This window comes from Mustelus asterias, chromosome 7 (assembly GCF_964213995.1).
Source record: "Mustelus asterias chromosome 7, sMusAst1.hap1.1, whole genome shotgun sequence".
In the NCBI taxonomy this organism is placed as follows: domain Eukaryota; kingdom Metazoa; phylum Chordata; class Chondrichthyes; order Carcharhiniformes; family Triakidae; genus Mustelus; species Mustelus asterias.
The window spans coordinates 2,262,688-2,275,186 of NC_135807.1; the positions used below are offsets into that span (position 1 = coordinate 2,262,688).

At 45.1% G+C, this 12,499-nt stretch overlaps 1 protein-coding gene across 2 annotated transcripts in view; it reads left to right on the forward strand.

Moving 5' to 3' along the window:
- Window positions 1–12,499, forward strand: part of abcb8 (ATP-binding cassette, sub-family B (MDR/TAP), member 8) — a 102,042-nt gene that overhangs the window by 62,135 nt on the left and 27,408 nt on the right. For both annotated transcript variants that reach the window (XM_078215564.1, XM_078215565.1), the window contains 2 exons: window positions 4,668–4,765; window positions 7,193–7,298. In XM_078215564.1, coding sequence (XP_078071690.1) covers window positions 4,668–4,765; window positions 7,193–7,298 — 204 coding nt within the window. The remainder of the gene's footprint in view (window positions 1–4,667; window positions 4,766–7,192; window positions 7,299–12,499) is intronic.

A 12,499-nucleotide genomic window follows, 5' to 3' on the forward strand; every position in this document is an offset into this window, starting at 1 on the left:
TTAGTAAAACCATGTGGACTTGTTCTAATCACACTCTGCTTTTCCAAATGCATTGTTAAGACTTTCTTAATAATAGATTCCAGCGTTTTCCCAACAGCTGATTTTCCAGTAACTGACCTGTAATTCACTGCTTCCTCTCTCCCTCCTTTCTTAAAAAGCAAACTTTCAATCTCATGGGACCTTTCCTGAATCCAAGGAATTTTGGAAAATTATAGATAATCATAGGCAAGGAAAGAAATTGCTGGGGCCTTGAGAGAAATATTTGTATCCTCACTGGCTACAGGGGAGGTCATGATGTGGAGATGCCGGCGTTGGACTGGGGTAAGCACAGTAAGCTGGCTGTAGAGATTTGCATTCTAATTAGTATTCTGTAACTTGATTTCTGTGTCTGTGCACTGTTGGAGAACAGATTTCCACTCCATCTGACGAAGGGGCAGCGCTCCGAAAGCTTATGGTATTTGCTACCAAATAAACCTGTTGGACTTTAACCTGGTGTTGTGAGACTTCTTACTGTACAGGGGAGGTCCCAGAGGATTGGAGAATAGCCAATGTTGTTCCTTTGTTTAAGAAGGGTAGCAAGAATAATCCAGGTAATTACAGGCCGGTGAGCCTTATATCAGTGGGAGGGAAATTATTGGAGAGGATTCTTCGAGACAGGATTTATTCCCACTTGGAAATAAGTGGACATATTAGCGAGATACAACATGGTTTTGTGAAGGCGAGGTCGTGTCTCACTAATTTGATCAAGTTTTTCGAGGAAGTGACGAAGATGGTTGATGAGGGTAGGGCAGTGGATGTTGTCTCGATAGACTTCAGTAAGGCCTTTGACAAGGTCCCTCATAGCAGACTGGTGCAGAAGGTGAAGTCGCATGGGATCAGAGATGAGCTGGCAAGGTGGATACAGAACTGGCTCGGTCATAGAAGCCATGATGTGGAGATGCTGGCGTTGGACTGGGGTAAACACAGTAAGAAGTCTCTCAACACCAGGTTAAAGTCCAACAGGTTTATTTGGTAGCACAAGCCACTAGCTTTCGGAGCGCTGCTCCTTCACCAGTTTGTGTCTTTATATGCCCTGTTTGTGAATAGAACTCCCACCCACCTGATGAAGGAGCAGCGCTCCGAAAGCTAGTGGCTTGTGCTACCAAATAAATCTGTCGGACTTTAACCTGGTGTTGTGAAACTTCTTACTCGGTCATAGAAGACAGAGGATAGCGGTGGAAGGGTGCATTTCTGAATGGAGGGCTATGACAAGTGGCGTTCCTCAGGGATCAGTGCTGGGACCTTTGCTATTTGTAGTATATATAAATGATTTGGAGGAAAATGTCACTGGTTTGATTAGTACGTTTGCAGACGACACAAAGGTTGGTGGGGTTGTGGATAGTGATGAGGACCATCAGAGGATACAGCAGGATATAGATCAGTTGGAGACTTGGGCAGAGAGATGGCAGATGGAGTTTAATCCGGACAAATATGAGGTAATGCATTTTGGAAGGTCTAATACAGATAGGAAATATACAGTAAATGGCAGAACCCTTGAGAGTATTGATAGGCAGAGTGATCTGGGTGTACAGGTACACAGATCACTGAAAGTGGCAATGCAGGTGGAGAAGGTAGTCATGAAGGCATACGGCACGCTTACCTTCATTGGCCACGGCATTGAGTTTAAAAATTGGCAAGTTATGTTGCAGCTTTATAGAACATTAGTTTGGCCGCACTTGGAATATAGTGTTCAATTCTGGTCGCCACACTACCAGAAGGATGTGGAGGCTTTGGAGAAGGTACAGAAAAGATTTACCAGGATGTTGCCTGGTATGGAGGGCATTAGCTATGAGGAGAAGTTGGAGAAACTTAGTTTGTTCTCACTGGAACGACGGAGGTTGAGGGGCGACCTGATAGAAGTCTACAAGATTCTGAGAGGCATGGACAGAATGGATAGCCAGAAGCTTTTTCCCAGGGTGGAAGAGTCAATTACTAGGGGGCACAGGTATAAGGTGCGAGAGGCAAGCTTTAAAGGAGATGTACGAGGCAGGTTTTTTACACAGAGGGTGGTGGGTGCCTGGAACTCGCTGCCGGGGGAGGTAGTGGAAGCGGATACAATAGTGACTTTTAAGGGGCGCCAGGACAAATACATGAATAGGATGGGAGTGGAGGGATATGGTCCCCGAAAGGGTAGGGGGTTTTAGTTGAGTCGGGCAGCATGGAAGGTGCAGGCTTTGAGGGCCGAAGGGCCTGTCCCTGTGCTATAATTTTCTTTGTTCTTTGATAACACATCCACTAATTCTGCGGCTATCTCTTTTAGAACCCGAGGGTGTAGGCCATCAGGTCCTGGGGATTTGTCAGATTTTGGTCCCTTTATCTCCTCTGATATTAATTTTCTTCCTCATTTTACTCCCTAAGTTATCTTCTATTTCTGATATAGAACCCGTGTCTTCCACTGAGTGGACAGACACAAAATACTTGTTCACTGCCTCTGCCACTTCCTTGTTCCCCAAGATAATTTCTCCTGTCTCTACTTCTAAGAATCTAACACTTACTTTAGCTACTCTCTTCCTTTTTATATTCTTATTCAAGCATTTGCAATCTGTTTAGGCTGAAGGATCTACTTCTCCTATGTCTTTATATTTCTGGCTAGTTTATTCTCATACCGTATTCAATTTTTCCTTTTTATTTCAACCTTTTGGTGGCCCGAGGATTCACCGCCTTCAGAGTGAAGAAATTCCTCTCAAGGACAGCACGGTGACACAGTGATTAGCACTGCTGCCTCACAATGCCAGGGACCCGGGTTCGATTCCTGGCTTGGGTTACTGTCTGTGTGGAGTCTGCACGTTCTCCCCGTGTCTGCGTGGGTTTCCTCCGGGTGCTCCGGTTTCCTCCCACAGTCCGAAAGACCTGCGGGTTAGGTTCATTGTCCATGCTAAATTCTCCCTCAGTGTACCCGAACAGGCATCGGAGTGTGGCGACTAGGGGATTTTCACAGTAACTTCATTGCAGTATTAATGTAAGTCTACTTGTGACACTAATAAATAAAATAAACCTTTGCTGGTTTCTCCCAATCCTGATACTTACTACTGTTTTTTTGAACATTGTTCACCTCTTCTTTTGGTCAGATACTATCTTTAACTTCCTAAGTGAGCCACAGATGTGTTCTTGCTGAGTTTTTGTTCTCCAAGGGAATGTATTTTTTATGGAACATTTTGAATTATTTCTTTAAATATTTCCCAGTGTTCATTTACCTCCATCTCAGTTTATCCCTAGAATCATAGAAAAGTTACAGCACAGAAAGAGGCCATTCAGCCCATCGTATCAATAATCCTTAGCCAGTACTCCCCTCATACCTAATTTCTATGAAGACTAAAGTCCCCCGCATTTATTACATTTCCTTTGTTACAGGCTCCAACAATTTCTTCTTTCATGCTCTGCCCAGCAGTCTAAGTACTCTTAGTGGCCTTACATAGGAACAGAGGAATTCAGCCCTTCGTGCCTGCTCCGTCATTACATCAGATCATGGCTGATCTCTCCCTGGTCTCAAATCCATCTCCCCATCTGTTCCCCATATTCCCTTCTCCCTTTTTTTAATTAGAAATGTATCTCTCCTTCTTCAACGATTCAGACTCCACCGCGTGACGGGGCAGCGAGTTCCACAAATTCACCACCCTCTGTGAGTAGTTCCTCCTCATCTCAGTTTTAAATCTACCGCCTCTCAACCTATTCCTGTGACCTCTTGTTCGAGACTGTCACATAAAAGGAAATATTTACTTTATCAATCCCTTTTAGAATTTTATATACTTCAATCAGATCCCTTCTCATCCTTCTAAACTCCAGTGAGTACAAGCCCAAACTGTTTAATCTCTCCTCATACGTCAACCTTTTCATCCCCGGAATCAGTCTGGTGAACCTCCTCTGAACTGCCTCCAGTGGGACCACACCCCTCCTCAAATAAGGAGACCAAAACTGAACACAATACTCCAGATGTGGTCTCACCAACACCCTATACAATCCCAGCAACACTTCTCTCCCACAAACTACTCCCACTAGTATTTTATAACTCATGTTATTCCTAGTTTTCAGCAAATTTCCACTGATTCTATCTCATGATCTTCAGGGGCCTTTCTCACTGATGTCCTTATGTCATCCTTTACCATAAGGACTATCCCACTTCCTTTGCCATCCTGTCCATCTTTCCAAAATATTATGATTGTTTTGTTTTTTATTTGTTCATTCTCGGGATGTGAGCATTCTGAGATAGCTGACGTTAATTGCCCATCCCGAAATGCCCTTGATAAGGTCCTGATTGAGCCATCTACCCAATTTCAGTGGCTTCCTAGGCCATTTCAGAGGGCAGTTACAAGTCAATCAAATTGACATGGGTCTGGTATCACATGTAGACCAGACCAGGTAAGGCCAGCAGATTTCCTTCCTTACAGAACAATAATGACAGATGGTTATTAATGATAATCTGGTAGTTTTATGTATACCATTATTGAGACCAACTTTGTATTCCAGATTTATTAAATTAAATGAATTTAAATTCCCCAGCTGCCATGGTGTATCCAAGTCAGTCATCCCTATCTCAGGATTACTAGTCCAGTAACATAACCATGTATTATCTTTGAGAATACTTTGATTTGTAGCTGATGTTCAGACTGCTGATGTTTTTGTGTTGGGAGGTATTTCTCAAAGGAGGTGGATAAATCCAGCAACATGAGCCAGTTCCTGGGGTTTGGAATCGGCATCTTCCAAGGATTATCTAACTTCACATTGAACTGTAAGTAACTGTGGCATTTTATTCACTGTTAAATCCCCCCTTAGTAAGAAGTCTCACACCAGGTTAAAGTCCAACAGGTTTATTTGGTAGCAAAAGCCACTAGCTTTCGGAACGCTGCCCCTTCATCAGGTGAGTGGGAGTTCTGTTCACAAACAGGGCATATAAAGACACAAACTCAAATTACTGTGTTTATCCCAGTCCAACGCCGGCATCTCCACATCAAATCCCCCCTTAACAGCTGGAGTGAAAGAATGAGCCAGAAGGAGAGAGACAGGGCAGTGAGTGATAGAAGAACATATTGAAAGCGAGATGGAGTGCCTGAGAGAGAGAGAGGTGACTGAGAGAATCATGGAGTGGACATAGAGGGCAGGATTTTCCACGCCCCCGCTGTGTGTTTCGTGGTGGCGGAGTGAGCCTGCCATTGGCTGGTGCAGGGATCTTCTGGTTCTGCCGTTGTCAATGGAGTTTTGTGTTGAACGCACTGTTGTGAAATCAGTGTTTGTAAAATTATAAATACTTGTAAAATGCTAAGAGTTGTAAAATTGCCTGTTTATAAGGTGGTTCAGTTTATAAGATGGTTAAGTTTTTTCTGTGTGCTGAAGAGCTGCAGGTTCACCCAGTACCCAGAGTGAAACATTGTATTGAGAGTCAAAAACAACAGGGTTGCTTTGGTAACAGGCTTTATATGTTTCTACGTTTCTAATATGGCCACAGAAGTTAAATGTGCATGTTATGCGAATGAATGGCTGAATTATTAAAAGAAAAAATAAAGACTTGCATTTATATCATGCTTTTCTCACCCACAGACAACCCAAAGTGCTTTACAACCAATGAAATACATTTGAAGTGTAGTCATGTAACGTAGGAAACATGACAGTCAATATGTGCACACAGCACATTCCCACAAACAGAAATGTGATAATGACCAAATATCTGCTTTTCTGTGTTGTTGATTGTGAGTTAAGTATTGGCTAGGACTTCATGCCCTTTTGCAATCTTGCAGAATCCGTGGACCATGTCTACGTTACGTGTCATGAACTGCACACCTTTTATAGTTATCTCAAAAACCTTTTATTGATGTTTTGTTTGCACTTCAGTCCCACACTCCTGATTAACGGACACCAGGTGCGGAGGGAGGCGGGAAGGCAGAGGACCTCTTCATGAACCTTCTCCTGGGCCTGGCAAAACTTGCCATTAACAGGTCCAGGCAGCGGGCGATCGAGGGGGTCGTCCGACCTGACTGTCTGCCCCTCTACCGCAGCTACATTCGTGGTCGAGTGTCCCTGGAGAGGGAGCACGGTCGATGCCTCCCATGCCCACTGAGCACTGCAGGGGCTGGGGTTTATTATCGACCCCATTAGTCACATTTTAGTTTGATGTTTTAAGTTTCCTTTCTACTTTGTCTTTTGTTTCGGGCGGTTCCCCTTCTTTTGGGAGCTGCCCATTTTAATTTGTCCCTCAGTTAATTTAATTTAGTTTGTTTGGTTGACCAATAAGATTGGTAATGATTGCCTGCCCAATCAGGGAGCCTCACCTGTATATAAATATGGGAGCGCCAGGTCTGCTGGCACTCAGGATCTGACATTGTACCTGAAGCTCGCTCGGAGTGGAATTGAGTTAGTAAATAAAGGGAATCTGCTGAAGGGACACCGGCCTCTGAGGAGTTATTTCAAGGACATTGGAGATAACTCACCTGCTCTTCTTTCGAATCGTGCCCTGGGCTCCTTTGCCTCTGTTCTCGCAGGCAGATGGAGCTTCAGTTTGATGTCTGTTCCAGCAGGCAGATGGAGCTTCAGTTTGATGTCTGTTCCAGCAGGCAGATGGAGCTTCAGTTTGATGTCTGTTCCAGCAGGCAGATGGAGCTTCAGTTTGACGTCTCATCCAAAGAATGTAAAGTATTGCACTGAATGTTTCCCTTGGTTTTTGTCTTCAAACCCTGGAATGAAACTCTTACCTGGAACTGGACTCAGAGTTCGAGGCCCCACTAACTGCACTGTAGCTGACATTCTATTGTGCACAGTCACACGACCTCAGTAATTATCAGGGAAACTAACAAAGCTTAGTTGTTTATTTATTAGTGTCACAAGTAGGCTTAGTTGACAGGACATTACGAGAAAAGATCAAAAGATAAGATGTTGCCAAAGGGGGTAATAGTTGATAAGCTAATCACATTTAGAAAGGGTAAAAGGCCAGGCCTGGATGGATTACATCTGCAGGCATTCAAATCAACTATAGAAGACATCATAGAGGCGACACGGAAAGTGCTGATTATACACGGCAGCCACATCTGTGGAGAGAGAAACAGCTAATGTTTCAGTTTGTGATGTTTCGTGTTAGAGGCACTGGAGTTGTAAGTTGTTGATATTTGTTTTGCAAATGCAGCTTTATTGATAACAGTGACATGATAAATACTCCTCTCTCCTGCAGGTGTAGTTCTGGGCACCATTTGTGTTAGCGGATTGTTGATGGCAAATGAACAGCTTCGTGCTGGTGATATGATGTCTTTCCTGGTGGCCACACAGACTGTGCAGAGGTCAGTAGGTTAGGAGACACTGTACTGGGATGGCAGGCTGTGTTGGTAACTGCTCTTCACCAAGTGAAGCAACTGAATGCCACCAACAACAGACTGTAACCTCGGGGTATTCTTGTTGCAGATGCAGGTTTATTGATCATGAATCATAAAAGGTTAGTATACCGGTCAGCAAGAAAGCTGATAGAATGTTTTTGCTTATTGTGAGAGGAATTGAATATAAAATTAGGGAGGTTATTCTTCACTTATACAGGGCATTGCTGAGACCATTGCTGCAATACTCCCGATTGGGACTGAGTGCCCATACCGGCGGGAAAACCGGAGTGTTTTCCGCTGGCTCCAGCAGTGTCAGTGGGATTGTCCACTTGATGGATACAAATTTACACATCTGGCGAATGATGCCAGCCAGCCCAGCAGTTCAACGATGGGAGTGCCGTTTTAAAAGGGTACCCCAACCTCCTTGGAAACAGGCCCCCACTCTCCCCAAAAACACTCAGCAAAGAGGGGCATCCACCCCCCCCCCCATACTCAAATAACAGGTAATCCCCCCCCTCACTAGGCAGGCATGAGAGTGACCTGACCCGACACCCACTCAGAACCCCTTTCAGGCTCATGCCTGGGCAATGCCAATGATGGTGCACTTCCCCCTGGCACTGACACCCTGGCCTGGCACCTTGGACACCGCCCTCCGCCACTGTCAGGCTACAGACGAAGAGGGTCCTGGAGTTGGGTGGGCTTGGGCTGGGGACGAGGTTAATTTCAGCATTGTCCCTTGGGTTGGGGCTCCTGTGGCTGGGCTACCACCTCTAGCCCTGGCAGACCTGAAGATTACCCCTGGCACGGTGATTTCCAGCACATTTCTGCTCAACATCTTCATTCTTGTTTGTCATCTGTGAAAACTTTGAAGTGGCCTGGTCACTTTAAGCTCCTGGTCACCTGGCAGGCTTTTAAATCAGAGCAGCACTCCATTCTGCATCGGGCAATTCTCTTTCTCTCAGAAGCTGCAGATGCAAGCACACCCCGCTGAAGTCCTCTTTCACTGAGAGGGAGAGGGAATTCAGTTCACTCAGCCTCATTGTTTTAATCCTGAATTTCAAGTCTCTGAGCCTTCATAGAAAGCTCAAAGTCTTTGAAAGCCTTGAAAGCCTGGTTTCCTTCAGTTTCAGTCCAGTCATTTTACCAGACTTTTGATTGACAGTTTAGTGGTTTTTACTTAGCATACCAAGTGAGAGGGGAGAGATACAAAAGTGTCCAAAGGGACAATTTTTTCACACTGAGAGTGGTGAGTGTCTAGAACAAGCTGCCAGAGTAGAACATAGAACATAGAACATTACAGCGCAGAACAGGCCCTTCGGCCCACGATGTTGCACCGACCAGTTAAAAAAAAACTGTGACCCTCCAACCTAAACCAATTTCTTTTCGTCCATGAACCTATCTACGGATCTCTTAAACGCCCCCAAACTAGGCGCATTTACTACTGATGCTGGCAGGGCATTCCAATCCCTCACCACCCTCTGGGTAAAGAACCTACCCCTGACATCGGTTCTATAACTACCCCCCCTCAATTTAAAGCCATGCCCCCTCGTGCTGGATTTCTCCATCAGAGGAAAAAGGCTATCACTATCCACCCTATCTAAACCTCTAATCATCTTATATGTTTCAATAAGATCCCCTCTTAGCCGCCGCCTTTCCAGCGAAAACAATCCCAAATCCCTCAGCCTCTCCTCATAGGATCTCCCCTCCATACCAGGCAACATCCTGGTAAACCTCCTCTGCACCCTCTCCAAAGCCTCCACATCCTTCCTGTAATGTGGGGACCAGAACTGCACACAGTACTCCAAGTGCGGCCGCACCAGAGTTGTGTACAGTTGCAACATAACGCTACGACTCCTAAATTCAATCCCCCTACCAATAAACGCCAAGACACCATATGCCTTCTTAACAACCTTATCTACTTGATTCCCAACTTTCAGGGATCTATGCACACATATACCTAGATCCCTCTGCTCCTCCACACTATTCAAAGTCCTCCCGTTAGCCCTATACTCAACACATCTGTTATTCCTACCAAAGTGAATTACCTCACACTTCTCCGCATTAAACTCCATCCGCCACCTCTCGGCCCAACTTTGCAACCTGTCTAAGTCTTCCTGCAAACTACGACACCCTTCCTCACTGTCTACCACACCACCGACTTTGGTGTCATCAGCAAATTTGCTAATCCACCCAACTATACCCTCATCCAGATCATTAATAAATATTACAAACAGCAGTGGCCCCAAAACAGATCCCTGAGGTACACCACTTGTAACCGCACTCCATGATGAATATTTACTATCAACCACCACCCTCTGTTTCCTATCCGCTAGCCAATTCCTGATCCAATTTCCTAGATCACCCCCAATCCCATACATCTGCATTTTCTGCAGAAGCCTACCATGGTGAACCTTATCAAACGCCTTACTAAAATCCATATATACCACGTCCACTGCCCTGCCCCCATCCACCTCCTTGGTCACTTTCTCAAAAAACTCAATAAGGTTAGTAAGGCACGACCTACCTGCCACAAAACCATGCTGACTATCACCTATCAATTCATTACTCTCCAAATAACTATAAATCCTATCCCTTATAATTTTTTCCAACATCTTGCCGACAACAGAAGTGAGACTCACCGGTCTATAATTCCCGGGGAAGTCTCTGTTCCCCTTCTTAAACAATGGGACAACATTCGCTAACCTCCAATCTTCTGGTACTATACCAGAGGCCAACGACGACCTGAAGATCAGAGCCAGAGGCTCTGCAATCACTTCTCTTGCCTCCCAGAGAATCCTTGGATAAATCCCATCCGGACCAGGGGATTTATCTATTTTCAGACCCTCCAGAATATCCTGCACATCCTCCTTATCAACTGTAATACTGTCTATTCTACTCCCTTGCAACCCAGTGTCCTCCTCAGCTATATTCATGTCCCCTTGCGTGAACACCGAAGAGAAATATTGGTTCAATGCTTCACCAATCTCCTCCGGTTCCACACATAACTTCCCTCTGCCATCTATAACTGGCCCTAAACTTGCCCTAACCAACCTTCTGTTCTTGACATACCTATAGAACGCCTTAGGATTCTCTTTAACCCTATCCGCCAAAGTCTTCTCATGTCCCCTTTTAGCCCTTCTAAGCTCGCTCTTCAACTCCCTCTTAGCCAATCTAAAGCTTTCTAGTGCACTACCCGAGTGCTCACGTCTCATCCGAACATAAGCCTCCTTTTTCTTTTTAACCAACAAAGAAGCTTTTTTGGTGCACCACGGTTCCCTAGCCCTACCAATTCCTCCTTGCCTGACAGGGACATACCTATCACAGACTCGCAGTAGCTGCTCCTTGAAAAAACTCCACATGTCGGACGTTCCCAGTCCCTGTAATCTCCTAGTCCAACCTATGTTTCCTAATTCTCTCCTAATAGCCTCATAATTACCCTTCCCCCAGCTAAAACCACTGGCCCGAGGTTCATGCCTATCCCTTTCCATAGTAGTAGTAAAGGCAGGTACAATGTTGTCTTTTAAAAAGCATTTAGACAGTTACATGGGTAAGATGGGTATAGAGGGATATGGGCCAAATGTGGGCAATTGGGACAAGCTTCAGAGTTTTAAAAAAAAGGACAGCATGGACAAGTTGGGCCAAAGGGCTTGTTTCCATGCTGTGAACCTCTATGACTCCAAGACTCTACCTTCAGCTGTGTTTATTTACCTTTCCCTCCTAAGCCTGATTTACAGTTGTGGTTTCTTCAAAGGGAATGGGTGCTTTAACTTCCTCTTTTTCAGACCACTTATTCCCTTTGAATAAATCACAGCTGTCAGTCAGGCTTAGATGCACTCACATGAAAGGAAAGCTACAGTTTGCTAGTTTACAGTAATATTCTGTTCTTCCTTTATGAGCTTCTTGGCCGTCCTTTGCTGCATTCTAAAATCCTCAGGTTTACTGCTATTTCTGGCCACATTCTAGACATGTTGTTTTAATTTTAAGCAATCCTTAACTTCCTTTGTTAGGCATGGTTGAACGATGTGACTGCATTGGAGACAGTGCAGAAAAAATTAATGGTTCCAGGATGAGGCACTTCAGCTATGAAAATAGTCCGAAGAAGGTGGAACTTTTTCCTTGGAGGAAAGAAGGCTGAGAGGAGACTTGCTGAGGTTTTCAAAATAATGCGTGGGGTCTGCAGAGGATAGGGATCGAGAACAAGAGGGAACAGATTTAAAGTAACTGACAAAAGAAGCAAAAGCAATACAAGGGGAAACATTTGCAGGAAGGGGCACAAACAGAAAATGCTGGAAAATCTCAGCGGGTCTGACAGCAGCTGTGGAGAGAGAATGGAGCCAACGTTTCGAGGCAGGATGAAATAGAATCATAGAATTCCTACAGTGCAGAGGAGGCCATTCAGTCCATCGAATTTGCACAGACTCTCCAACAAAGCATCCCGCCCAGGCCCTATCTCATGCCCCACGTATTTACCCCACTAATCTGCCTAACTTGCACATCTTTGGACACTAAGGGGCAATTTAGCATGGTTAATCCACCTAACCTTCACATAAGAACATAAGAAATAGGAGCAGGAGTAGGCCATCTAGCCCCTCGAGCCTGCCCCGCCATTCAATAAGATCATGGCTGATCTGACGTGGATCAGTACCACTTACCCGCCTGATCCCCATATTTGGGCTATAGGAGGAAACTGGAGCACCCGGAGAAAACCCACGTGCTGACAAGGGGAGAACATGCAGACTCTACATAGCCACCCAAGGCTGGAATTAAACCCGGGTCCCTGGCGCTGTAAGAACCACTGTGTCGCTGTGCAGCTCCGATTCTCTCTCCATAGAGGCTGTCAGACCTGCTGAGATTTTCCAGCATTTTCTGTTTTTGTTTCAGATTCCAGCATCCGCAGTTTTATATTTGCCGGGAGTGGTTAGGGTCCAGAATGTACTGCTTGTGAGTGTGGTCAAGGCAGGTTCAGTTGAGGCATTCAAAGGGTTATCTGAAAAGGAAGAATCCAGGGTTAGGGAGTGAAGACGAGTGATTGGCACCAGGCTGAGATGGTCATTGAAAAGGCCAGTGCAGGTATGATGGACCGAATGGCCTCTTTCTTCATTGTCCCAATTCTTTAATTCTGAGATATTTACAGAAAACCAGCTGGTTCTAGTATCGCTCTCTGCCTA